Source organism: Heterodontus francisci, chromosome 42, assembly GCF_036365525.1.
Source record: "Heterodontus francisci isolate sHetFra1 chromosome 42, sHetFra1.hap1, whole genome shotgun sequence".
Taxonomy (NCBI): domain Eukaryota; kingdom Metazoa; phylum Chordata; class Chondrichthyes; order Heterodontiformes; family Heterodontidae; genus Heterodontus; species Heterodontus francisci.
The window spans coordinates 8,819,570-8,846,648 of NC_090412.1; the positions used below are offsets into that span (position 1 = coordinate 8,819,570).

At 44.6% G+C, this 27,079-nt stretch overlaps 1 protein-coding gene across 12 annotated transcripts in view; it reads right to left on the reverse strand.

Moving 5' to 3' along the window:
* ndst2a (N-deacetylase/N-sulfotransferase (heparan glucosaminyl) 2a) overlaps window positions 1-27,079 on the reverse strand; it is a 480,630-nt gene that overhangs the window by 51,434 nt on the left and 402,117 nt on the right. For all 12 annotated transcript variants that reach the window (XM_068020521.1, XM_068020523.1, XM_068020517.1 and 9 more), the window contains 3 exons: window positions 24,874-24,961; window positions 10,466-10,620; window positions 930-1,115 (listed from right to left, as the gene is read on the reverse strand). In XM_068020521.1, the coding sequence (XP_067876622.1) occupies window positions 930-1,115; window positions 10,466-10,620; window positions 24,874-24,961 (429 nt within the window). The remainder of the gene's footprint in view (window positions 1-929; window positions 1,116-10,465; window positions 10,621-24,873; window positions 24,962-27,079) is intronic.

Sequence of the window (27,079 nt, forward strand, 5' to 3'; positions counted from 1 at the left end):
AGTCAGTTGGCTTCTGTTTCTCATCCAAGTGCCGGTCCCTCACGTCAGAGTCCGTGACCATGGGCAGGGGGGCGGGCATGTGGAGATAGCTGGGCCTGGCCCTGCCCCCACCCAAAATGCAAACATATCAACAAACAGCAGCAAGCCTGGCTAATTTTCCTCCATTTGTAGTGCAGCAGGGAACAGAAGGGCGCTCTGTTGTGCTCCAAATGCTGACAACATCTAACTCAGCATGGAACAATGGTAGAACCTGGAACCTCTACAAGCCGTCAGCTGTGACTCAGTGGGTAGCTCGTGTGCCTCTGAATCAGGGGGTTGTGAGTTCGAGTCCCACTCCAGAGATTCAATCACGTAATCCGGGCTGAATTGAAGTGCAGTACAGAGGGAGTGCTGCACTGTTGGAGATACTGTCTTTCGGATGAGATGTCAAACCAAGGCCCTGTCCGCCCTCTCAGGTGGATGTAAAAGATTCCATTTCGAAATGGAGTAGAGATGATGTCCTAGCTAATATTTATTCCTCAGCCTATACAACTAAAACTGATTATCTGATTATAATCTGATTATAATCACATTGCTGTTTGTGGGTTCTTGCTGTGTTCAAATTGGCTGCAGCGTTTCCTACAACAGCGACTACACTTCATAAAGCGCTTTGCGACGCCCTGAGGTTGCTGATATAAATGCAAGTCTTTCTTTCATTTCCTTCTTGATCTGCACAATATTGGGGAGGGGAATTCCAACCCGAACCAGTGGGGGAAACTGGGTTTTGTGACACAGAAAACACTCTCTCGTAACAGAAGAGAGGAAGAGCAAGTTTTACAAGGCAGTACTGCCTGCACCCTACTGACCCACTGCAAACAATCCAGACATACGAAATTGTGAAGGTCATAAATGCAGAAAGGTCTCACGCTGCCTTGAGATGTGCCACTCACCATGATACCATTGTGGATGAATCCCCTGCGATATCGAGCTGGTTTTAAGTGGGGATACTCCTCCGTGCTGGTGACTCTGATCCCCCAAATGGATTTCCAGGCTTCATACAGCTGCCTGTGAACTGGGTACACCCCCGAATGATGTGGGGCCACTGCATAACCCATGTCGATTGGGATTCCATGGTCCTGGAAGAGTCCGGAATTTTAATTAGAAAAGGTTGTTTCTACAAAAAAAAAATGAAGCACACGACCCTTTAAACAGAATCCGATAGAACATGCCTGATCATTGCCCACCGATTTCAATGCAATGTGAATCAGGCTGGTTCTATAACATTGAAGGCTAAGGAGAGATTTAACATATGTTCAAAATTATGAGGAGTTTTGATAGAGTCGATAGGGTGAGACTGTTTCCACTGGCAGGAGACTCAGTAACCAGAGGACACAGATTTAAAATAATTGGCAAAAGAACCAGTGGGGAGATGAGATTTTGTTTTAAACACGGCGAGTTGTTGTGATCTGGAACGCGCTGCCTGAAAGGGCGGTGGAAGCAGATTCAATAGTAACTTTCAAAAGGGAAATTGGATAAATACCTAAAGGATAACCCTCCAGGGCTATGGGGGAGGAAGCAAAGCAGTGGGATTAACTAAAGAGCTCTTTCAGAGAGCCGGCACAGGAATGATGGGCTGAATGGCCTCCTTCTGTGCTGTACGATTCTATGAACTAGATTACCACCCAGGTGATGGAGACTAAAACCCACCCTGCAATTGCGTCACGTTAGGCATAGAACGATACAAATTTATTTTTTAAGGTCGTGTTCTTTAAAAAAAAACAAACCCACGGTGCCGCATTACATCTCAAAGTGCTTCTGAAATTATGAATCATCTTGATGGGCGGCAATGGTTATGTCGGCTAATGCACGGCCAGTTAATCTATTCTTGGTAGTATTGGTTAAGGGAGGAGTGTGGACCGAGGAGACCCTGATATTCAAATAATGACCAGTGGATCAATATCCACCCAGACAAGGTTTTAATTTAATAGTCCATCTCAGGGAACCCCCCGCCCCCTGCAATGCAGCACTCCCTCAGTACAGTACTACAGTGCCAACCTAAATTAGGTCAGGTCTCTTGAATGGAACTTGAACTCATGATCTTCTGTCTCAGAGCCGAGACTGCATCATCTGAGCCAGACTGACACTAAAATTCAGTTCTAAAACTTAACTGGAAGTAACGCTGAATGGCTGTTATGTTGCGACATACCCAACACAATGGGTAATTGTTGCCATGTTTCTTAAAAGCTGTAATGCAATCCATCATTAGCAGGAGCTTTTGTGCTTCTTCATAACGTGGCAATTTAAAAAAAATTCATTCCTGGGATGTGAGCACACTGGCCAGGCCAGCATTTGTTGACCATCCCTAACTGCCCTAACCACCGCGATGGTGAGCTGCCTTCTTGAACCGCTGCAGTCCACGTGGTGCAGGTACACCCACAGTGCTGACTTTTCTGTAGGGGTTTTTGATACAACAAAGTTGCTCGCTAGGTCATTTCAGAGGGCAGTTAAGAGTTTTGGTTTGGAGTAACATGTAGGCCAGACCAGGTAAGGACGGCAGAATTCCTTCCCTTAACGGGCATCGGTGAACCAACGGGTTTTTCACGACAATCCCGTAGCTTCGTGGTCACCATTGCTGAGACTAGCTTTTTATTCAAGATTTATTAATCAATCAAATTCAACCTACTCTACGCAGATGTTAGCTATCATTTGGCACTTGAAAGGTGCTGAGACATACCTGCCCTCCCCCATATTGGGCCCCCAAGATAGTTTTCCTCTGTACATCAGACAACCTGTCAACACTTGTGATGCTCACCAACCACTTCAAGACTGAGCATTGGAGTCAGTTGAGACTGGGGTCAAGGGTCTCACCATTGTGCGACCAACATTCTAGCATTGCCATTGCTGGCCCACCCACAGTGGTTACATTTGAGCATCCTCCCTGAACAGCAACACTGATCTGGATCCTCCCCTCCTGCTTCCCCCATCTGCTTCACATCCATCAAAAGTACAAGATTTCCAGACACACGCTTTCAGTTTTATATTGAATGGTCTGCCAACTGTCAAGTCCTTTCAACAATCCCCTGCAGCGCCCAGTTACAGAACAAATGCGATGCAATGTAGTCAAGAAATTGTTGGTAGTGGATCCATTGCTCTGCGATTTTTAAATACAAATTAAATTTCTTTCTCATTTGAACCTTGGCGCTCAACTTTTAACCCACTGCGAATGACAGTTTGGAGGCATTGAGTGAATTAGGAGCAGGGGAGATTAAGATCTTTTTGTCTCGCTACTGTTGGTACCAAATAATAAACACAGGGCATCAAGAATGCGTTTACAATTTCAGTACAAATAACAAGCAGGACATCTTCACCGTCACTGAGTAAAAGGTCACGCTGTACAGAGTTTAATTTACCTGTCGGTTCACGAGGTATAATGTTCAACTGGGGAGCGTTAGCACAACAGTGGAGAATTTTTAAAAACTGTTTATTTGACTAAATATACCTCACAAATGGAGTTCATGGAGATTCGCTTTTAGGCATTCACCAAAAAGATCAGGACGAATCTAACAGTGTCTGCACTTTATAAGAGTACTTCATTGACTGCAAAGCACCTTGCCATATCCTGAGGTCATAAAAAGTGCTATATAAATGCACGTCTTTCTTTTAAACCTAGCATCTAAAAGTGTAAAGAAATGAGGGATGTAGTCACAGAAACCAGGAATACAACTGGAATAGCTCCATTAGTTTGCACAACTGATTGTGTTACTAACAACACTGAATTTATCTTCAATGAACAGTCAAACCCAGTCACATTACAGAACAGTCGGGACTGGGAAAGAACGGCTCTCCTTACGCAGCTGGGGACGGTAAGTGGGTCTGAGGATCATCTGATCAAAGTTTGAGCTGCTGCACTGACTGGTAATGGAACTTCTGGAGGGACCACTGGGAAAAGGTCTATTATGAGTGAGCGATCGCTGACAACAGACGTGGCAACAGGAACCCACTCTAATGCTCACTGGTCTTTGTGTGGACCAGAGAGGGAAACCAAGGTCACGTCACAGCTTAATGTTTCTGACACAGCGTTACATTTTCATTTCCATTTCACTCTGCCAAAGAGATTCTGATGAATCTCCATTACCCCAGCCTACTCCAACGATTAAAGGCAGTCACCAGTTGTTGCAATAGAGAGCACAGCGATTTCAACTCAAAAGCATGAATAAAACATGAGCAGTTCGCAGTGGAACGAATTTTCAGCAGTGATGAAGGGTGAAGGTGGCTTCAATTTGAAAGGGCTGTCAAACGCATCCGCCATCGGGAAGTAAGCCTCACGCTTTCTGTCCTGAACTCTGTCTACAAGCAATGGCAACATTTGTTAGGGGTGCCTGGATAACGAAAGGACTTGGCGTCAGGGCTGGTATCTACCAAACAGGACTGAAGTTCTGAGTCTTGGCTCCTCTTTCAGGGCTGGGAGTACAGCCTTGCAATGTTGGGCCTTAAATCTCTGGAGGCTAATGATATTTTGTTGTTTCTAATCTCAAGACGTCTACAGAAATTTGAGTTGTGGTAATAGTATACTCTTTCTGGAAACGGTGCAGAATAGTCTAAGGTCATTTTACATTGTGTATCCCCAGAGATTTGAGTTGACCTCCTGATCCACAATTACCTCTTAATGGAACAAAACAGTTCGGTGAGAAGTTTAGTTCTGAGAATGAATGTTGTGAAGGATCTCACTCTTATTCTGTTCATGAAGAGGGCCATTTTACTTGGAGAAGGCCCGAGGCCTTAAAAATGAACACCACATTCCTGGAATCATGCTGAGATACTGACCCATGAACACTGAACACATTCATCTGAAATTCCTTTATAATTGTTAAAAATAAGTAGGTTCACTGAAACAACAACTTGTATTTATGCAGCACCTATAATGCAGTAAAATGTCCCAAGCTCTTCATGGCAGCACTAGAACATAGAACATAACAGCGCAGTACAGGCCCTTCAGCCCTCGATGTTGCGCCGACCTGTGAACCCATCTGACCTACACTATTCCATTTTCATCCATGTGTCTATCCAATGACCACTTAAATGCCCTTAAAGTTGGCGAGTCTACTACTGTTGCAGGCAGGGTGTTCCACGCCCCTACTACTCTCTGTGTAAAGAAACTACCTCTGACATCTGTCCTATATCTATCACCCCTCAACTTAAAGCTATGTCCCCTCGTGTTTGCCATCACCATCCGAGGAAAAAGGCTCTCACTATCCACCCTGTCCAACCCTCTGATTATCTTATATGTCTCTATTAAGTCACCTCTTCTCTTCCTTCTCTCTAACGAAAACAACCTCAAGTCTCTCAGCCTTTCCACGTAAGACCTTCCCTCCATACCAGGCAACATCCTAGTAAATCTCCTCTGCACCTTTTCCAAAGCTTCCACATCCTTCCTATAATGCGGTGACCAGAACTGTACGCAATACTCCACTATCAAACAATATTTAACACTGAGCCACATAAGCAGCTATTAAGTCAGGCGACCAAAGGCTTGATCAAAGAGGTAGATTTTTATTTATTTTTATTTAGAGATATAGCACTGAAACAGGCCCTTTGGCCCACCAAGTCTGTGTCCTACCCCATCCTCACCTTCCCTCAATTCCCCTACCTGTACTACGGGCAATTTATAATGACCGATCAACCTGCAAGTCTTTGGCTGTGGGAGGAAACCGGAGCACCCAGCGAAAACCCATGCAGTCACAGGGAGAACTTGGCAGTACCCAGAATTGAACCCGGGTCGCTGGAGCTGTGAGGCTGCGGTGCTAACCACTGCGCCACAGTAGCATCTTAAAGGAGGAGGGGGAGTTTTTGGGATGGAATTCCAGAGGTTAGGGCTGAGGCAGCCGAAGGCTTGGCCGCCATTGGTGGAGATATAAAAATTCTGGATGTGGAGGAGCGGAGAGACCCTGGAGGTTTGCAGGGCTGATGGAGTTTACAGAGATAGGGAGAAGTAAAACCATGGAGGGATTGGAAAACAAGAATAAGAATTTTAATATCGAGGTGTTGCCTGACCATGTAGTTAATGCAGGGCTAGAGAGGGGAATTTCAAATCAACAACCGAAGTGTTCATATGCTTGTGGTCCACAATGCAATTCCAGATCCTGTTAATGAAACAGAGCAGAATATAAGTGACAGGACCTCAGAAGATTTGGCCTCCAGACATTAATGAAACTAGAGAATAGGGTCTTCAGATTTAAACTGATTAGAACCTGTGAACAAACATTCTCCTGACTGGTGCCAAAAAGAGATGCCAACTCTAGTTGGGCAAATTCCAGGAGGTTCGATCACATGGCCTCCCTCCTGCAACTGCTCCGGCCCCACAATTCCACCATTGGTCTACTGAAGCGTCAATCCTCATTCACTGTTACCTGATTGGATGCTTCTTGATTGTTTGTCAGACAGTCTTTCCACCCACCTCCAATATCTGTTCAATTAATAATCAAAAGTGTTCGAGGAAGGCAGTTTGTTTTTCTTAATGTTTATGATTTTTCTCCAGTGTTGCTCACAGCCATGTCCTGGAGATTAATGCTCAATTCTTGGAGACTTCAGAACAATACTGGAGGGTTGGGAACTCCAGTGCAATAAAGTAGTTGCCATTCAGAGTTGTTCCAGGAAGTTCCCAGACTACTTAACCAACCTAACATCTGGAGTGGCTCATCCCACCTTTTGGGATCTCCCAAAAGAAGCCTCCTTCAACAGCACCTTCCAAACCCATGACCTCTACCACCGAGAAGAACAAGGGCAGCGGGCGCATCGGAACCCCACCACCTCCAAGTTCCCCACCACCCTGACTGGGAACTATATCGACGTTCCTTCATCATCAAAATGCTGGAACTCACTCCCTAATAGTACTGTGGGCGGGTCTACATCACACGGGACTGCAGCGATTCAAGGAGGTGGTTCACCACCACCTTCTCGAGGATAATTAGGGGTGGACAATAAATGCGGGCCTTGCCAGCAACACCCACATCCCATGAATGAATAACAAAAATGGCCTTTCCAAACTCCAGGTCGAATGGCTGGAATAGTAAACCTTTTAAGGCTAAAGCAGAGGCTTTTGCTTTGGAGTGAACTGGATGGAGGTGGCATCAGTGAAAGCGAAATTGCCTTCATTTACACAAGGTTTTGTTGGACATTCTCACATTCCTTCACAGCAAAGCTATAGTGGACTTGTGTGCGTATTACAGCAAAGGAGAAGCTAGATTAAAATCATAAAACATTTTGATTAGCTCAAGGAGGAAATCCCTTTCTAATCTGTGGCCAAAGCTGATCCACCAAAGCTCTAGCACAAGTGACCTACATACCAGACTGAGCTGAGGGCAGATATAACAGCACTGGATTTTTCTTCTGCACATCGAATACAGGGTTTAAAATCATAAATTATTTTATGGAAAGGTCTTAGTCACACTCCCTCTTCTGCCCTTTGAGCCACAGCCCTGCAGGTGTCTTTTTTCCTTTACAAGTATTTATCCAATTCCCTTTTGAAAGTTACTCCTGATTTGAATTTCCACCATCCTTTCAGACAGTGAACTCCAGCTCATAGCAACTTACTGCGACAAAAAGTGTCTTCTCATCCCACCTCTTTTGCCAATTCTCTTAAAACATGCCAGTTGGCTGCTTGTACGCCATCCATGTAGCCTGCATTCATCTGCTTGTACATTGTCCATGCCCATTGGCCACGTGGCCTGCATTCATCACTGAGTCTTGCCGCACTGCAGGCTTTTCAATTGTGCGGGAAGCACAGGAGACCCCGAGCCTATGCTCACCTGAGGTCTACACCTGCGGACTTTCAGTCTGTGGGGGGTGGGGGTGTTAATGGGATGGGTGATCAGGAGCAGATAACCTAGAGATTTTCCCCCAACATGACCATTGAGATCAGCTAACTCGACGGAGATAAGGGATCGAGCAGGCAACATCCCTAATTTCTTTCTGCCTCCTATACACTTGGTAAACCCTCTGAGCCAACTGAGGAAGCCACTAAATGGTCTCGAAACATGAATATTCTGCCATAAATGTTAAAAAAAAAACAAGTTATTTCTTTCAAAAAACCTAAGAGTGCAGGTTATGGTGCAAAATTATTCATGGCCAATTAATTAGACTGGTTATTTAAAAATCCTGTTTTGTATGGAGCCACAGTCTAAATAATCGGTCTCTGCTTCCAGGTGCTATCCTTTCGGCTTTTCCTGGGTTTATGTTTTAAGCGGTTTTTGTGAGTAATTCAGCCTGTTATTTAGCCTGATCCATGGCCCATGTCCTGACTGAATGTTTTCCAGAAAATGCACCAAAGGGTCATTTTGTATAATTCCACACTGTTGCCTTGAAGATCTGCTTTCAAAAAGGCAAGCAACCAGAAGCTCGGGGTTATGCTTACGGATTGAGCGGAGGTGTTCTGCAAAGCGGTCACCCAGTCTGCTTTTGGTCTCCCCAGTGTAGAGGAGACCACATTGTGAGCAGCGAATACAGTATACTACATTGAAAGAAGTACAAGTAAATTGCTGCTTCACCTGAAAGGAGTGTTTGGGGCCTGAGATAGTGAGGAGAGGGGAGGTAAATGGGCAGATATTACACCTGCGATTGCAGGGGAAGGTGCCGTGGGAAGGGGACGAGGTGGCGGGGGTAATGGAGGAGTGGACCAGTGTGCCGCGGAGGGAATGATCCCTTCGGAATGCTGACAGGGGAAGGGAGGGGAAGATACGTTTGGTAGTGGCATCACGCTGGAGGTGGCGGAAATGGTGGAGGATGATCCTTTGGATATGGAGGCTGATGGGGTTGAAAGTGAGGACAAGGGGAACTGTCGCAGTTGTGGGAGGGAGGGGAAGTGGTGAGTGTAGAGGTGCGGGAAATGGGCCGGACACAGTTGAGGGAACAACAGTGGGGAGGAATCCTCGATTGAGTAAAAAGGAAGACATATCAGAAGCACTGTCATAGAAGGTAGTATCAGCGCAGATGCGTCGGAGATGGAGAAACTGGGAGAATGGAATGGAGTCCTTACAGGAAGCAGGGTGTGAAGACGTGTAGTCGAGGTAGTTGTGGGAGTCGGTGGGCTTATAATGAATAGTAGTAGACAGCCTATACCCAGAGATGGAGACAGAGAAGTCGAGGAAGTGAAGGGAAGGCGAGAGAAGTGTGGAAATTAGAAGCAAAGTTGATAAAGTTTTCCTGTTCGGGACGGGAGCTGGAAACGGCACCGATACAGTCATCAACGTCCCGGAAAGAGTGTTGGGGGAGGGGGCCTGAGTAGGACTGGAACAAGGGATGTTCGACATATCCCTCAAAACGACAGGCATAACTAGGACCCATGCAGGTACCCATAGCAACCTTTTACTTGAAGGAAGTGAGTGGAGTTGAAGGAGAAGTTGTTCAATGTGAGAACAGGTTCAGCCAGGCAGAGGAGGGTAGTTGTGGATGGGGACTGGTTGGGCCTCTGCTCAAGGAAGAAGCGGAGAACCCTCAAACCGTCCTGGTGGGGGATGGAGGTGTACAGAGATTGGACGTCCATAGTGAAGAGGAGACAGTTGGGGCCAGGAAACTGGAAATTGTCAAAATAACGTACGGCGTCAGAAGAGTCACGGATGTAGGTGGGAAGAGACTGGAGCAGGGGAGAAAAGATAGAGTTAAGATAGGAAGAAATAAGTTCAGTGGGACAGGAACAGGCTGAAATGATGGGTGTGCCGGGACAGTCTGTTTGTGGATTTTGGGAAGGAGGTAGAAGCGGGCTGTCCGGGGTTGCGGGACTATGAGGTTGGAAGCTGTAGAGGGAAGATCTCCAGAGGAGATGAGGTCACTGACAGTCCTGTGGACATTAACTGATGTTTGGTGGTGGGGTCATGGTCTAGGGGGAAGTAGGTAGAAGTGTCTGAGAGTTGGCGCTGAGCCTCTGCAAGGTAGAGGTCGGTATGCCATACAACAACACCACCACCCTTGTCTGCAGGTTTGATCATAATGTCGGGGTTAGACCCGAGAGTATGGAGTGTAGTAAGTTCAGAGGGGGACAGGTTAGAGTGAGTGAGGGGGACAGAGAAATTGAGATGACCAATGTCTCGCCAACAGTTTTCAATGAAAAGATCAATAACGGGTAAGAGGCCAGAGGGAGGGCGCCAGGTGGAGGGAGAATGCTAGAGGCGGGTGAATGGGTCTACTGATTGGGGGAGAGTGGGGGGGGGGGGGGGGGTGGCGGGGAGGACTCCTGGTCAAATAAGTGTGGATCTAATTGGATAGCTCTGCCAAAGAACTGGCACAGATACGATGGGCCAAATGGCCTCCTTCCATGCTGTATCATACTGCGATTCAATGAATTTAAATATTTTTTATTGTGTCTATCATAACAAATTATAGCATTGGGCAAGATTTGAGAATCCATTGACTTATAGAATGGACATTGAACGCTGGCTGCACAAGGGTCTTCACTGCCGTTTCCAGATGGGAAAAATCCAAATGCATGACTTACCAGTGCAAACTGCTTGTTCAGTTTCATCTGCTCGGCTAAAACTGTCTCGTTGTGGAACAGATGTGGCTGCATGTGACTCCACATGTGGGGAAACCACCAGAACTCGTTTCTGTGCTTCAGCAGCATGTCATCGCCTTCATCCTCCTCGTTGGCTCCTGGATGAACACATTTGAGAGAGCAGAGCTTTAGCAGAGCAGCTATATGTGAATGATGAAACCAATGAGGTAAAATAGCAACCTCCTCAATGGCCTGGCCCACAATCTGTTAAATTCAATGTTAGCATGGAAAGGTTTTCCAGAAGAAGCACAGTATTGAATAGGTCATCTCCAAAACTATTCATTGAGTTTAGGTGATAGGTAAAGGACACTGAGCCAGAACGTTTGGGGGGTCAGGGTGGGGCGTTGCGGGGTTTCAGATGAGGAAAACTTTTCTTTAAACACAGCAAGTAGTTGTGATCCGGAATGCGCTTCCTGAAAGGGCGATGGAAGCAGATTCAATAGGGAATTGGATAAATACTTGAAAAAGAAAAGTGAGGCTCTGGGATTAAATAGATATCACTTTCAAAGAACTAGCAGAGACACAATGGGATGAATGGCCTCCTGCTGTGCTGTATGATTCTATGTACAATGAAAGCAATGACCAATCAACAATTCTCAGGCACCAGCGTGACCAGAATCAACATTTCTGTGTAAACCACATAAATGTCCTCAAATGACTAAGTTGCTGAAGGCAATGTGAACCTCAGCTTTACAAACTAGTGAGGTTGTGGGTTCAACTCCCAGTCAATGCTTAGGGAGCTGATCCCAGTTAGACCGTCAGTAGGGGAGCTACAATTGACGTCAGCAAGACTTGGCATAATGACAGAGGAAAAATAAAATTCAGCCCCAATGAGATCCCATGCTATTGTGATTGCTGCTGATCGCAAACCAGCAATTCCTGCTGGAGAGGTACATATGAGGCAAAGTATTGGGCTCGGCACTGCAGTAATCTATGATTAAATAGCCCACCTGCGTTCACTGTCTAGATTCACATGTGGAGAACCAACTTGGGCAAGTTATCAAACTGTTACCAGTGCCCAAAGAACAGCATCCCAGAACACATCAGAGAGGGTGAGAGTCGAAAAGGGAGAGAGAGAGAGAACATGAAGGAAAAAGGTATGAAACTAAAGAACTTGCAGTCTTCCAAGTCCGCAGGACATCCCAAAGCACATAACTGCCAACAAAGCACTTTGGAAGTACAGTCAGGGTTTTGTAGTCAAACATGCCAGCCAATTTGCATACAGCAAGATCCAACCAACAGCAATGAAATGAACAAAAGGCAACCTGATGTTGGCTGTTTCCAAAAACACAACCACTATGGGATCTCTTGCATTCACCAACATGGGCAGACGGCACAGGCCTTTGCTTAACGTCTTGTTTTAGAGATGGCACCTCTGACAGTGTAGCACTCTCTCAGTACTGGACTGAAATATCAGCCTTGATCATCTGCTCAAGTGCTGCAGTGAGACTTGAACCCATGCCCTTCTGACTCTGAGGTGAGAGTGCTACCCACGTCACCAAGCTGACACAATTTATGCAGATGTAACTTGGGCTAAAATTGTACTCTGGTATAAAGCTTCAAACATATGGTTATGGATTGAGCCTCCTTACCCACACCAAGTCCCATTCATCCATCATCCCTGTGCTCGCTGACCTGCATTGGTTCCCGGTCAAGCAACGCCTCGATTTTAAAATTCTGATCCATGTTTTCAAGTCCCTCCAGGCCTCGCCCCCTCCTTATCTCTGTAATCTCCTCCAGCCCCACAACGCTCTGAGATATCTGCACTCATCTAATTCTGGCCTCTTGAGCATCCCTCATTTTAATCACTACACCATTAGTGGCTGAACTTACAGCTGCCTCGGCCCTAAGCTCCGGAATTCCCTTCCTGAACCTCTCAGTGTCTCTTTCCTCCGTTAAGATGCTCCTTAAAACCTACCTCTTTGATCAAGCTTTTGGACATCTTCACGAATATCTCATGTGGCTCAGTGCCCAATTTTGCTTCATAATGCTCCTGTGAAGTGCCTTGGGATGTATTATTACGTTAAAGGTGCTATATAAATGCAAGTTGTTACTCTTATTAAAAGTGACGAGGGGTTCGTATACTTGATTTAACATTTTCTCTTCACAGAGGCAGCTTTGTAAGCAACTGGTGAGCATTACTTGCTTGTCAACCACATCAGAGACAATAGAGGGTAACCTGAGGCTGCCTGTGGACTCAATGAAAGGCACCTCAGAAGCAAAACATCTTAAAACCCACAATGTTGCTTTTTCTTCACAGAGGCAAATTGTTTTGTTGCTAAGCACTTTTTTAAAAATTGCTGAGCGTAAACAGGAACCTGGGACTTATTTTTTTTTTCAGATTAAAGTATGAGTCATACTGGGACCTTTAAAAAGCTTTCACCATTTCAATCCATAAGCATATTTGAAAGCACACAAGTTTTTTTAAAATTCCAAATGGCTTTTTGTAGCTACTGTTGTCACCCTAGGGCAGTACTGAGGGAGTACTGCACTGTCAGAAAGGCCATCTGTCAATGAGATAGTAAACCAAGGTCCGTTTGCCTGTCCAAGTGGAAATTTAAAAAAAAACCATGGTACTATTTGAAGTGCAGCAGAAAGTTCTCCTGTCTTCTGGCAAACATTCATTCCTCAACCAACACAAACAAAATCTGATTAACTGGTATTTCAACTCAATTATCATTTGTTTGGGGGGGGGGGGGGGGGGGGGGGGGAGGTGAAGGAGGATAAATAACCTGTGTCAGAACGGGAAGTCTGCGTCTCCCGAGATATGGAGCCTCGGACTTCATTGTCTTACAGCTCGCATGACACAATGGCGTACTGTCGAAGACTGGAAGAAAGGCAATGACAAAACCCAGCCGCACATAAATTTGCAGCACAGGAGGCGGCCGTTCATCTCACCTTAATACAAGCATCATAACATAGAAACTTTACAGTACAGAAGGAAGCCATTCGGCCCATAATGCCTGTGCCAGCTGAAATCCAGCTTCACCCCACTTTCCAGCTCTCGGTCTGTAGCCCTATAGGTTACGACACTTCAAGTGCACATCCAAGTACTTCTTAAATGCAATGAGGGTTTCTGCCTCCACAACTCTTTCAGGCAGTGAGTTCTAGATCCCCATCACATTCTGGGTGAAGATATTTCTCCTCAAATCCCTCTAATCCTTCTGCCAATTACTTTAAATCTATTCCCCCTGGTTACTGATCTCTCTGTTAAGAGAATCTTCCTATCCACTCTACCTAGGCTCCTCATAATCTTATGCACCTCAATTAAATTTCCCCTCAGCCTCCACTGCCCAAAGAAACCCGTAGCCTATCCAGTCTCAGCCAAAATTCTCCATTCTCGACAAAATCCTTGTAGATCTCCTCTGTACCCTCTCAAGCGCGACCACATCCTTCCTGTAATGCAGTGACCAGTTCTGAATAGGAGCAGGATTAGGCCATTTGGCTCCTTGAGCCTGCTCCGCCATTCAATAAGATCATGGATGATCATGCACATCAACTTCACATTTCTGCCTGATCCCCATATCCCTCGATTCCCTTAAGATTGCAAAAATGCATCGATCTTGCCTGTGCCAGTGATAGGTCTTTGACTGGAGCTAACTACTCCGATCTCACCACCCCTTACCCAATTTGCCTTCTGAGCTGCTTCAATTCAACATCAGCTGTAACTTCTTGACACTGAAGTAGTTGAGTTTTACAATAACTCAGTCTTTTCCTATTTTAAACAACACAGTGGGCGGCACAGTGGCGCAGTGGTTAGCACCGCAGCCTCACAGCTCCAGGGACCCGCGTTCGATTCCGGGTACTGCCTGTGTGGAGTTTGCAAGTTCTCCCTGTGTCTGCGTGGGTTTTCTCCGGGTGCGCCGGTTTCCTCCCACAAGCCAAAAGACTTGCAGGTTGATAGGTAAATTGGCCATTATAAATTGTCACTAGTATAGGTAGGTGGTAGGGAAATATAGGGACAGGTGGGGATGTTTGGTAGGAATATGGGATTAGTGTAGGATTAGTATAAATGGGTGGTTGATGTTCGGCACAGACTCAGTGGGCCGAAGGGCCTGTTTCAGTGCTGTATCTCTAATCTAATCTAATAACTCGTGCACCCTCACTGAAAACTCAAGGGAATCGTTTCTCCTGTACCATTCCATGGCCAGCAGTTCCATGTAACTGTTATTTGTACGCGAGTCTCACCAGGGAGAGTCAGCAGGCTATTTGACCACCGAGTGCATCACAGCTGAGCCCAAACATGTCCTTAGCTGATGTATACAGGGTCGAGTTCCAGCTGATGACAAAGGTTGGAACCCCAATACCTGTGATCAGTACAGACATGCAGTGGGTGGGGGGTCAAAACAGGAATGTTTCAGGACCTAGTGGTTCTGTTACTCACTGGGCAAACTAACTCAGTCGTCTGTTGTGTGTACTGTTTATTATCTGGATCGACTGTGAGCCTTTTAAGATTGACTGGGGTGTGCCTGCATTTCTGTGAACTGTCAAATTTGCGCACACTACCTAATGTAAAGAGGAACTGGAATTATGTAGTAAATTGTGTAAACATCTATCTACATGTTCTATGATGAATTTTGAAATGTCGCTCGAGTTTACAGTCTAATCCCTTACAAGAAGAATTAGTGCTTAGCCTACAAGGTTTAAACAATCTGAAGCTTGCTTTTTGGACCAATATGCTGCTAAGAAAAGGACTGATGAAAGTTTAGGCTAGTAAGTCTGGTTTCCTGTCCACATACAAATACAGTAAGGTGCAATGCAACAAACCGGGAGGACTACAGACTCTGATCTTTAACCTCTACTTTTTGTGGATGGGACTCACGAACTATATAGCTCTAGAGAGGACAATAGACCACTACTGCCTGGGAGCCTCTGACAACACTGGAGTCAGGAATTACTATGGGTTGCCTGCAAACTCAAATATGTTCACACCAAATTTCCATCTCTGTCGCGTGGCCTGTTTCTGCCCTGCCTCAGCTCATCTGCTGCTGAAATCCACATCCATGCCTTTGTTACCTTCTAACTTGACCATTCCAATGCTCTCCTAGCTGGCCTCCCATATTCCACCCTCCATAAACTTGAGCTCATCCAAAACTCTGCTGTCAGAATCCTACCTCCCACCAGGTCCCGTTCACCCATCACCCCTGTGCTCACTGACCTACACTGGCTCCCGGTCCGACAATGCCTCAAATTTAAAATTCTCATCCTCATTTTCAAAGCCCTCCACGGCCTCGCCCCTTCCCTATCTCACTAACCTTCTCCAGCTCCTTCTGCACATGCACACTATGACTAAAACTGAAACTGTAGGCTCATGGAGGCAAAAGTCTCATCATTCAAGAAGCATTTGAATGCTGTGAGGAGCGGCCGCAGAAATGAAGGTTGCTATAGAAGGATACATTACATGTGACAAATGGCTTGCCTCATCAGGAATTATCTTTGTGATCTTCCTTTACTTCTGTAAACCTATCTTCTGAAAACCTCAATAACTTTGCTCCATGACTTGCCTTCTAAGCGCACGGCTAGTGCACATGAGGTACTTAATAGCTGTGGAGTCACGCAACCTCAGCTAAAACTCAACAGGCTGGTTTGGTTTCTATCTAATGCACAAAGAGACAGAGTTTAGCCTTGTTGTTCCACAAATCTAGTTCTGGATCAGGTTACAACTTATTTCATGCAATGAAACCTGCACTATGCAGATACCCAAGGGATTCCCATAGAGTAGTGGCTTAATCCAGGTTTAGCTCCATTCAAGCCCAAGGTCACCATTCAGCTGACTCCTATTCATCTCTTTTCAATCGCTCATATTGTGCCTTATCTGGCTTCAAACTGCTTTTCATCTTCCTGCTCTACACTTTCCTTTCATTCTCTTATCGCCTTTCATTTCCCGTCTCTTAACTTTTAAAAAAAAACTTTGTCCACGTTTTGCCTTTGCCAGCCATTCACTCCAGTCTTCACTTGCTACCTTTCCCCATCTGACACGTTCCAACAACAACTTGCATTTATATAGCACCTTTAAAGTGGTAAAACGTCCCAAGGTGCTTCACAAGAATGATTAATAAAATCAAATTTGGCATTGAGCCACATAAGGAAACTCAAACAGGTTTCAAACTCAACCAAAGCTAACTATTGGTAAATATTAAAATAAAAGCAAAATACTGCGGATGCTGGAAATCTGAAACAAAAACAAGAAATACTGGAATCACTCAGCAGGTCTGGCAGCATCTGTGGAAAGAGAAGCAGAGTCAACGTTTCGGGTCAGTGACCCTTTTTCGGAACCTCAAATTTAAAATTCTCACCCTCATTTTCAAAGCCCGAAGAAGGGTCACTGACCCGAAACGTTAACTCTGCTTCTCTTTCCACAGATGCTGCCAGACCTGCTGAGTGATTCCAGCATTTCTTGTTTTTGTATTGGTAAATTTTCCTTACACAGATGTGAAAGTCATTAAATTCCGCCCCATTTTTGGGGCAGTAGCACCTGTTGGCGTTGATTCTGCTATTCCTATTTACACCTCCTCTACAGCCATCTTTTGTTTCTTTACTTGCCCCTTTACCACCTCCTTTTGCCTTGCACCATCATCCCTTTTGTCACTGAATCTCTCCTGCCTTCCACCTTATTAGACCTTCCCTTTCGTTCTTCCTCACTCCCTCCTTCCCCTGCCTCTGTACTCGCTCAAAACCTGTCACATCTCCAACTTTTTCCAGTTCTGATGAAAGGTCATCAGCCTGAAACATTAACTGTTTCTCTCTCCACCCATGCTGATTGACCTGCTGAGTGTTTGCAGCATTTTCTGTTTTATTTCAGATTTCCAGGATCCTCAGCATTTTGGTATTAAATTCCTACAGTTGTGCAAAGCCAAACACTGCCACAGCAAATACATCTTGCAATATCCCAGCAGAAAAGGTTTTGGGAAACTATTAGGCTTGGGTTAGAAGTCAAAATCCACACATTCTGTATTTCCCATTCTTCTCTCGGAGGTAAATTCCTACCCGGCGTAAAATGATCAACAGCACAGCCGGTTACAAAAATCTTGATCCTCTCTTCAATTTGACGTTACTGCTGGTTTAAGCACTGAGCTTCTTTAGTGTATTGATGTCAACACAATATATGAGAGAAATCACAGACTTAAGCCAAAACGCAATTTGCGAGATGCTCATAACTCATCACTCGGGCCACAGGCTCACAGTGGCTGAAGAAGTCAAATCCCATTTTTATTACATGGGATTCCAGGCTTCTGGTTGATGTTTTCGGGATGGTATTCAGCAATTCCAGGTGTCTCTGTGCAAACTGAAAGCTTATTTCAACGTCTCAGAAAGCTGTGTTGACTAACTGATGTACCGTGATACGTAAAAGCTCCAAATAGTAAAATGCTCTCTTCAGCCAAAACTTGCAAGAATGAAATTTATAATTGCGTTGCTGGGGTGTGCAGTTTAAGTAGGCAGAGTACCCAAGTCACACATGAAATCCTTTGATTGCTCTGCTCAGTTCAACAACCGTATTACGAACAAAGCATGTGTTAGAGACACGTGCTCAAGGAATACTCATTCCATCTTTCTCCTGAGCTGTAACTCCCAGGAGAGTAAAGATGATGAGCTTTTGCATGGACATGACAGTAAGTAGACTGTCAACCATCTGTCATTTCCATGGAAGCCACAATTAGGTACCAAAACCTATTTTTCCTATTCTGCTCTCCTGTCCTGATTTCCAAGGAAGCGTTCACACAGAAAAGGTTGCACAGTATTCCTCAAAATTAATATTTCACAACAAAAGCTTAAGCAATCTGGGAAGAATGGACAACCTAAATGATTTATCACATACCACGGGCCATCTCTAAGTGACATCTTGATTTAGTTGGCAACAGTTATCCTGCAACCAACAGATAGTGTGGCAATTTATTTCATTGCGGTTTGTGGGAGCTTGCTGTGCACAAATAGGCTGTTGCATTTCCTACATCACAACAGACACTACACTTTTAAAAAGTACGTCATTGGCTGTAAAATGCTTTGGAACATCCGCAGGTCGTGAAAGGCACTATATAAATGCAAGTCAGTCTTTTTTTTATTGTGCTATAATTGCAAGTGTTTCTTTTCTCATTCTGTATGGCAGAGTCCAAAACTAGGGGCCATAAATATAAGATATAAATATAAAATAGTCTCAATAAATCCAATAGAGAATTGAGAAACGTCGTTACCCAGAGAGTGGTGAGAACGTGGAACTCGCTACCACAAGTAGCTGAGGTGAGTCGTCTGGATGTATTTAAGGGGAAGCTTGATAAACACATAAGGGAGAAAGGAATGAAGGGATGTGCTGAAAGGTCAAGATGAAGAAGGGTGGGAGGTGTTGCGTGAAGTATAAATGCTGGCATGGAGGGGTTGGGCTGAATGACTTGTTTCGGTGCTGTGAATTCGATGCCCTAGACCCCTCCTACGTTATTCCCACTAGCAACCCATTAAGAATGCAGCCTGTTGTATTCTGTTACTGAAATGTCACGACTACAGTTCACACTCAGAGATGACAGAATACTACAAAGGAACAAACATGAGAAAAGCTGAACCACATGCCAAGACACTTTCCACCATCCCATCTACAACAGCTAAAATATAAAAGGAGCATTTATACTCTGTACAGCTGCATCAAAATCAAAACAAGCTTCAATTTACAGAAGGTCTTGTGTAACAGTGAAATGAAAACACAAAATGCTGGAAACACTCAGCAGTTCTGGTAGCATCTATGGAGCAAGAGACAGAGTTAACGTTTCAGGTAGCTGAACTTTCATCAGAACTGGGAAAGGTTAGAGACACAACAGGTTTGAAGCAAATAGAGGCAGGGAAAGATGGAAGGGGAGAAAAAGAACAAATGGGAAGATTTAGGGGGACATAGGTTTAAGGTGAGAGGAGCAAAGTTTAGAGGGGATGTGCGAGGCAAGTTCTTCACACAGAGGGTGGTGAGTGCCTGGAACTTGCTGCCGGGGGAGGTGGTGGAAGCAAGTACGATAGCGACGTTTAAGAGGCATCTTGACAAATACATGAATAGGATGGGAATAGAGGGATACGGTCCCCGCAAGTGCAGAAGGTTTTAGGTTAGGCAGGCATCAAGATCGGTGCAGGCTTGGAGGGCCAAATGGCCTGTTCCTGTGCTGTAGTGTTCTTTGTTGATCTGTGATAGGGTGGAAAAGAGAGGGGTTTTGGGACAATGGTGCAGGGCAATGGGACAGGTAAAGAAACAACAGATGGGTCTAGAAGAGGTGTAAATAACAACTGAATCATTACCAGCAGCTGCTGTCTGAAAAAAACAGGAGCAGTGATTATGATCTGAAATTGTTGAATTCGACGTTGAGTTTGGAAGGCTGTGAGGCACCTAATCATAAGACAAGGCACTGTACCTCGTGTTTCTGTTGAGCTTTATTGGAACAGTGTGGGAGATTTGAGGACAGAGAAGTCAGGGTGGGAGTAGGTGTTAGTGACATGACCTGAGTGATGTTGACTGGTGATTTCCTTCCATCTCCACAGTAAAGCCATGGAAAAGTTGTGCCACTGGGCAGAACAAGCCAACAGCAGTGTTGATCCAATGCCACCGTATTACGAACTAGGAGCAGGAGCAGGCCACTCGGCCTGCTCCGCTATTCAATAAGTTCATGGCTGAACTAATTACTCCACATTTCCACCTACCCTCGATAACTTTCCACCCCCTTGCTTATACGTACGAACATACGAATTAGGAGCTTCATTTACTCAATCCTCCACCAGCATTCTATCTTGACCATATCTTAAAGTCAGCACGTAATCCAACAAATTCTGTTTATCATACAATCCTTAAAACATGCAACATACACTTCTCTCAGGCAAAATGATCATTTCTATTTGGCAACATTCGTTGGATCACACAACTCACAAACCCTGACCTGCAACTATCGAAACCTGCAAATTGAAACCGTATGCAAGGCAGCTTTGGATTCCCAGTTTCCTAAATCATTTGCAAGCCGCATATCAACTGTGACATTTTCCCCATCTGTCAGCCCTGCTTCTTCCTTACTTTCGGACATATTTTTCTAGTCTGCCCATTGCCGTTTCTCTCATCCCTCACCTCCAAGACGGCATTCCCCAGCTAATGTGAACCTGCCATCTGCTAGACATACAAACACTCTGCAGTCTCTAACGACCTTGTTACTTGGCTCCTACAGTCAGAGTCTGCTGCATTCATCAATTAAGATTAAAAGTGACTCAGGGTCAATTATTCAGGGAAGCAGCATGACTGCACTGTCATAACCAGGTTTACTTACAGGAATCCAGAGGCCTCATTAAAATTACTCTCCTAGCCTCTCCCTTTTATCTTTTTGCTGGCAGCGACACCCACTTCCTCCTCCACCTGGGAAGTTCAGATCTTACAGCAAAGAAGGTGGTGGAAATCCATATAGTGTGTCTGGGCCTGAGCTCACCCTTCAGCTGGAGCATTCTAGCCCGTTGAGCCCGTTCTGCTATTCAATGAAATCATAGCTGACCTGTGACCTAAATCCATATACCTGCCTTTGGCCCATATCCCTTTACGAATTTTGTTAAAAATTTGTAAAAATTTTGTAAAAAAGGCAAATGGTATGTTGGCCTTCATAGCGAGAGGATTCGAGTGCAGGAGCAGGGATGTCTTGCTGCAATTATACAGGGCCTTGGTGAGGCCACACCTGGAATATTGTGTGCAGTTTTGGTCTCCTTATCTGAGGAAGGATGTTCTTGCTATAGAGGGAGTGCAGCGAAGGTTTACCAGACTGATTTCTGGGATGGCGGGACTGACGTATGAGGAGAGATTGAGTCAGATAGAATTATATTCGCTGGAGTTCCGAAGAGTGAGGGGGGGGATCTCATAGAAACCTATAAAATTCTAACAGGACTTGACAGGGTAGATGCAGGAAGGATGTTCTCGATGATGGGGGAGTCCAGAACCAGGGGTCATAGTCTAAGGATGTGGGGTAAACCTTTCAGGACTGAGATGAGGAGAAATTTCTTAACCCAGAGAGTGGTGAGCCTGTGGAATTCGCTACCAGAGAAAGCAGTTGAGGCCAAAACATTGTATGTTTTCAAGAAGGAGTTAGATATAGCTCTTGGGTCTAAAGGGATCAAAGGATATGGGGCGAAAGCGGGAACAGGCTACTGAGTTGGATGATCAGCCATGATCATAATGAATGGCAAAGCAAGCTCGAAGGGCTGAATGGCCTACTCCTGCTCCTATTTTCTATGTTTCTATGTATCTTAACAAAAATCCATCAATCTCAGATTTAAAATTAACGATTAATCTAGCACCGACTGTTATTTGCGGATGAGAGTTCCAACCTTTTACCACCATTTGCATTAAGAAGTGTTTCCTAACTTCACTCCTGAAAGGTCTGGCTCTAAGTTTTAGGCTACGTCCCCTAATCCTAGACTTGCCAACCAGCAGAAATAGTTTCTCTCTATCCACACTATCAGCTCCCCTTAATATTTTGAAAACCAGTCAAAACTTCTAAATTTCAGGGAACATGACCCAAAACCTTAATCAACTTTAACCCCATTTCCCTGCCCTTTGCCATATCTTTTTATATTCTTCCATCACAAATAGAATACTCACCACTTAAACTGTCCACGTTTAAAATGGGCCGTTGCTGATATTGAGAGAAAAACGATAATCATTATCCATTTTGATTAACAACCGTTTCAAAGTTGCCAGTTATGGCACCATACGAACTCTGTCTATTTCAGACAGAAACAGCTGCACTTACTCATAGTCTGTGCCGAATTAGGCTGCACTGAAAGTGCTAAAAGAGTTTTATTGAGACAGATCACTTCCCATTGGCTTCCATTTCTTGTGAAATAGTCCAGATATGAGCCTGGACCCAAGCAAATCCACTGTCTCTGAGACTTCCTGACAATGTGACAAGGCGCTATATAAATGCAGGAATCTTTCCTTTCAGCTGAATTTATGGAAATGGGTTCGGATGAAGCGAAGTGTAAACATCATCTACATAAACCTCAGTGCTGCAGCCCAAGAAAATACACATAGACTCTGTCACTGGCAGGTCCAATTCAGGTTAAGAATTAACATTAAGAAATGCCTCTCAAAACAGTACGAGAATTTAAGCAATTGTAAATAATCGGAATTAAAAGGGCATGCACTAGGCAAATGATTTTTTTAAAATTCATTTTTAATTTCAATGCTGCTACCTTACACCAGCCTTCACATATAGCTAGCGAATCAGGTCCCCACAAGCACGCCCGCTATACGCAGTGGGGATTGTATTAATCCAATTCTCTTTTGAACTGTTACAGGCTCTGCAAAGGAGGACACTACAGTACAGTACAGTACTGAGGGAGTGCTGCACTGTTGGGGGTGCTGTCCTCCGCATGAAACTGAGGTCCCATCTGCCCTCCCAAGTGATGTCAAAGCACTATTGTGAAAAGGAGCAGGGGAGTTCTCCGCCAGCGTCCTGGCCAATATTTATCCCTCAATCAACATCACTAAAAAAACATTCACTTAAGCAATCAATATCTCTTGGTAATTTTATGCTTCCATCTACACTGCTTACAATGCCACCTATCTCTTTGTCATCAGCAAATTTGGATATGTAGTTTTCTATCCCGTCATCCAAGTTGTTAATAAATACGGGTGAATAGTTGACTCCCCAACGCAGATCCTTGTGGGATACCACAAGTGAAGTACAAATTGAGATTTTTAATTGGTATGTTATTATAATCTGGTTAGGGCAAGAAGGAATGGAACAGCTTTTAAAATTCAATAATACAGACTTGACTACTATTTGTGGCAGCTGCTTGGAGTTTTTCATGAAATGTGGGCTGCATTCAAAACTATCGCTCCTAATGTGCAATTTAAATAAGGTTGTTAATCCTGTTCAGTCTTGGAAAGCTGCCAGCGATGGCAAAGTAGAACATTTTGTTCAGGTAGTCAAAACCTTGGTTTATCTCCAGCAGCAATATTGAACCGTAAAGGAATGAAGGTTCGCAATCTCTGCGTGGATTATTACCCAAACAAACTGCAGCGTGAGCACGGCCAGCAGTAATCATTCTACGGCAGCCAGCCGTAACCAGATAAACAGATGAAAAACGATAATCTGGTCATTAGCACATTCCCTGTTTGTGGGAGCTTGCTGTGCACAAATTGGCTGCCACCTTTCCTACATTACAACAGTGACAACACTTCAAAAGTACTTCACTGGCTGTAAAACTCTTTGAGACATGCAGTGGTCATGAAAGACGCTACATAAATTCTGGAGGTGTAACACCTGCCCTTTTACCTTCTCTCTCTTTTCACCATCCAAGGCCCCAAACACTCCTTCCAGGTGAAGCAGCGATTTACTTGTACTTCTTTCAAGTTAGTATACTGTATTTGCTGCTCACAATGCGGTCGCCTCTACATTGGGAAGACCAGGCGCAGATTGGGCGACCACTTTGTGGAACATCTCCGCTCAGTCCTCAAGCATGGCCCTGGGCTTCCAGCTGCTTGCTATTTTAATTCACCACCTTGCTCTCAAGCCCACATATCTGTCCTCGGCCTACTGCTGTCTTCTGGTGAAGCTCAATGCATGCTCGAGGAATAGCACTGCATCTTTCGATGAGGCACTTTACAGCCCTTTAGACTCAACATTAAGTTCAACAATTTCAGACCATGACCCCCGTTTTGATTTTTCTTTTGCCATGTGCCAGTCTTATACTTGTTTTTCATGTTTTTGCTTTTGGGCAGAGCTATTCATTATTCTGCCATTAATACTCTCTGGACATATGCTTTGTCTTTTACTATTACCACTCCCTTTGCCTTTTGTTCCATGACATCCTTGTCATTTAATCCCTCCCACCCTCCGTCCTATCACACACCTTCCCTTTTGTTCTTCTTTCCCCTGCCCCCCTTTCACACGCTCAAAGCCTATTACATTTCCAACCTTTGCCAGTTCTGATGAAAGGCCACAGACCTGAAACGTTAACTCTGTTTTTCTCTCCACAGATGCTGCCTGACCTGCTGAGTATTTCCAGCACTTTCTGCTTTTATTCCAGATTTCCAGCATCCGAAGTATTTTGCTTTGATATAAATGCATGTCTTTCCTGAGGGAGTAAGTATTCATCAGATATTTCCCACACTTTGAGTCCTTGAACTCATGCAGGAGATTGGGGGAGGGGGAGCACAAAGATTTCTTGGTATTTCATTCTTCTCTCCCAATCCTGTTCAGAGGGAATGTTTTTCTCACATGGCCTGCACACCCCACCAATAGAATCTGGGGGAGAACTGGCAACTGGCTGGCTGTACTAGAGGTTGAGGAAAGCTTTAAGCATTAGCCGAAAGAGGGTAGAACGGACTTTTTTTTTAAAACTATTTTTACCTGTGTGGTAGAATTTCCCAGAGAATCCAAGGTTGAAGGTGAAGTTTGGAACCAGAGTTCTCAGCTTGTTTTGTGTGGTCAGTAAAGCCTGTAAGAGAGAAAAAAAGAAAACAGAACAGTTTAGCACCAGGCAAAGCAATCCACACAGCCGTCTGGGGACAACATGATCAATGCCACAAGCCAGGCAAGCTAAAGTACTCATTATTTTCTTCCTGTTTTGACCAGTCCACCTTCAAATCCCCCCCCCAAAAAAATCTTAAACAGCATCAAAACTGACTAATCATAAGTACCAAGGCTTTGCATGTGGTAAACGTGCTTGTACAACCACAGACTTTTCCATATTTATTCTAATTTGAAAAACATTCCGATCATTAACCAACTGCTAGACACTGCCAAATGACAAGTATTTCAGTAAATTTCCAGCAACTCAATCCATGAGGGAGCCCTTGCTCTGCATTACCTTCTGTCAGTAACCATATGCAAGAAGCACTTCATCCGCACTTGGGCCATTCCCAGTATGTGAAAGCCAGGCATATATTTAACACCATATTTCTCATAGGTCCCAATCATAAAATGCACATGGACAGACGATGGAGAGGATATGGGACAGCTAAAGGACCACAACTTAAAAGTTTCAATGTCGTATGCGAGCAAGGTGAAGCTTGAATGCGTTCTAAAGTCTATCAGCATTATGAGGCTGTATGATGGCTTGTGACTATCTGCTTTCTGTGTCACAATTTGGAAACTCAATGTTATTTTTATTAAACAGTCCATGTCCCAATGATCTATCTCAAATGACTCAATGAAGTGACAGAATTTTATAAGCATTTGAGGCTAGAACGTCTGCCTTTCCTTCCAGTCACATAGCACCATACAGCACAGAAGGCGGCCATTCGGCCCATTGTGCCTGTGCTAGCTATCCAATCAATGCTCTTTCCTTATAGCCCTGCACCTCAGACAATGTAACACTCTCTCAGTACTGCACTGAGGTGCAGACAAGATTATGTGCTGAAATCTCTGGAGTGGGGCTTGAACCCACAAACTTCTGACCCCAAAGGTATTATTCAAAGAGCAAAGCGTTCTCCAAACACCTTAGCCCGCCGGCCATCAACCAACACCATCAAAAACAGACTAACTGGCCGATCCATCTTATTTGCTCTGTGGGTCCCAGTGTGCAGGTGTGGGCTGTTGCTTTGCCTAAATAACCACAGCAATTTAACATCAAAAAAGTAATTATTATAAAGTTCTTGGGATGTTTCAGGAAGTAATAAGACACATAAATGCAAGTTCTTTTCTTGCCGTATTGATTCAATTTCTAACACTACTGTCCGCTTGCTGTCTAGTCAAAAAAACATGCTGGTTGTCCCCAATTCAGGCTTGAGCTGACTTTATGCTTAAATTGGCAAGGACAAGAACACGTATCCTTAATTTGCAGTATGGATGACTGACCACTGCTGCTAGTGAGGATCAGAGTGAAGCAAACTGATTTCTCGGCAGTAGTTTGCTTCTGCTTTCTTGTTGAACTCACCTCACCTCCAGGAATTCCTAACGCGAAGACCTGCTCTACTGTCCAACAGGATTTCTGTTTGTCTCTTTAACCCTTTCTCACCTCCCTGACTTTGTTTCCCTCCTCATGTTTGCTCGCTGCTCTCACTTAGAAGCTGCTCAACTATTAACGAAGGGTCACCGACTCGAAACAATAACTCAGCTTCGTTCACCGTAGGGGCTTCCTGACCTGCTGAGTGTTTCCCAGCATTTTCTGTTCTTATTTCGGATTCCCAGCGCCTGCGGTATTTTGCATTTTGCACTAAGGATCTGTACTTGTTCCTTCCCCAGCACCCAAATGCATGCAGAAGAGTGATCTCAGGAAGCCAGATTTGTGGCAACCTCGTGTGACAACCAACTGCAAAGAAGCCCAGGTCAGCCTCCCTGTTACAAGGCAGGAACACTCCATTCCAAAATCTAAAAATACCAACACGCTGTTTAAACATTTACTGTTAATTTGGATGCAAATTATTGAATGAAAATTGCTGTACTATGCTTTGAAGCACCACTTTTGAAAAGAAAGCACTATTAATTATGGCACCAATCTGCCATCCTGCACCTCACAATTATAGTTGGACTGCTCTTGTGGAAAATGAGATGCAGGTGGGACAAAATACATTCCCAAGCCAATGTAGCTGAAAACCCAAAGTAATTACAAAGG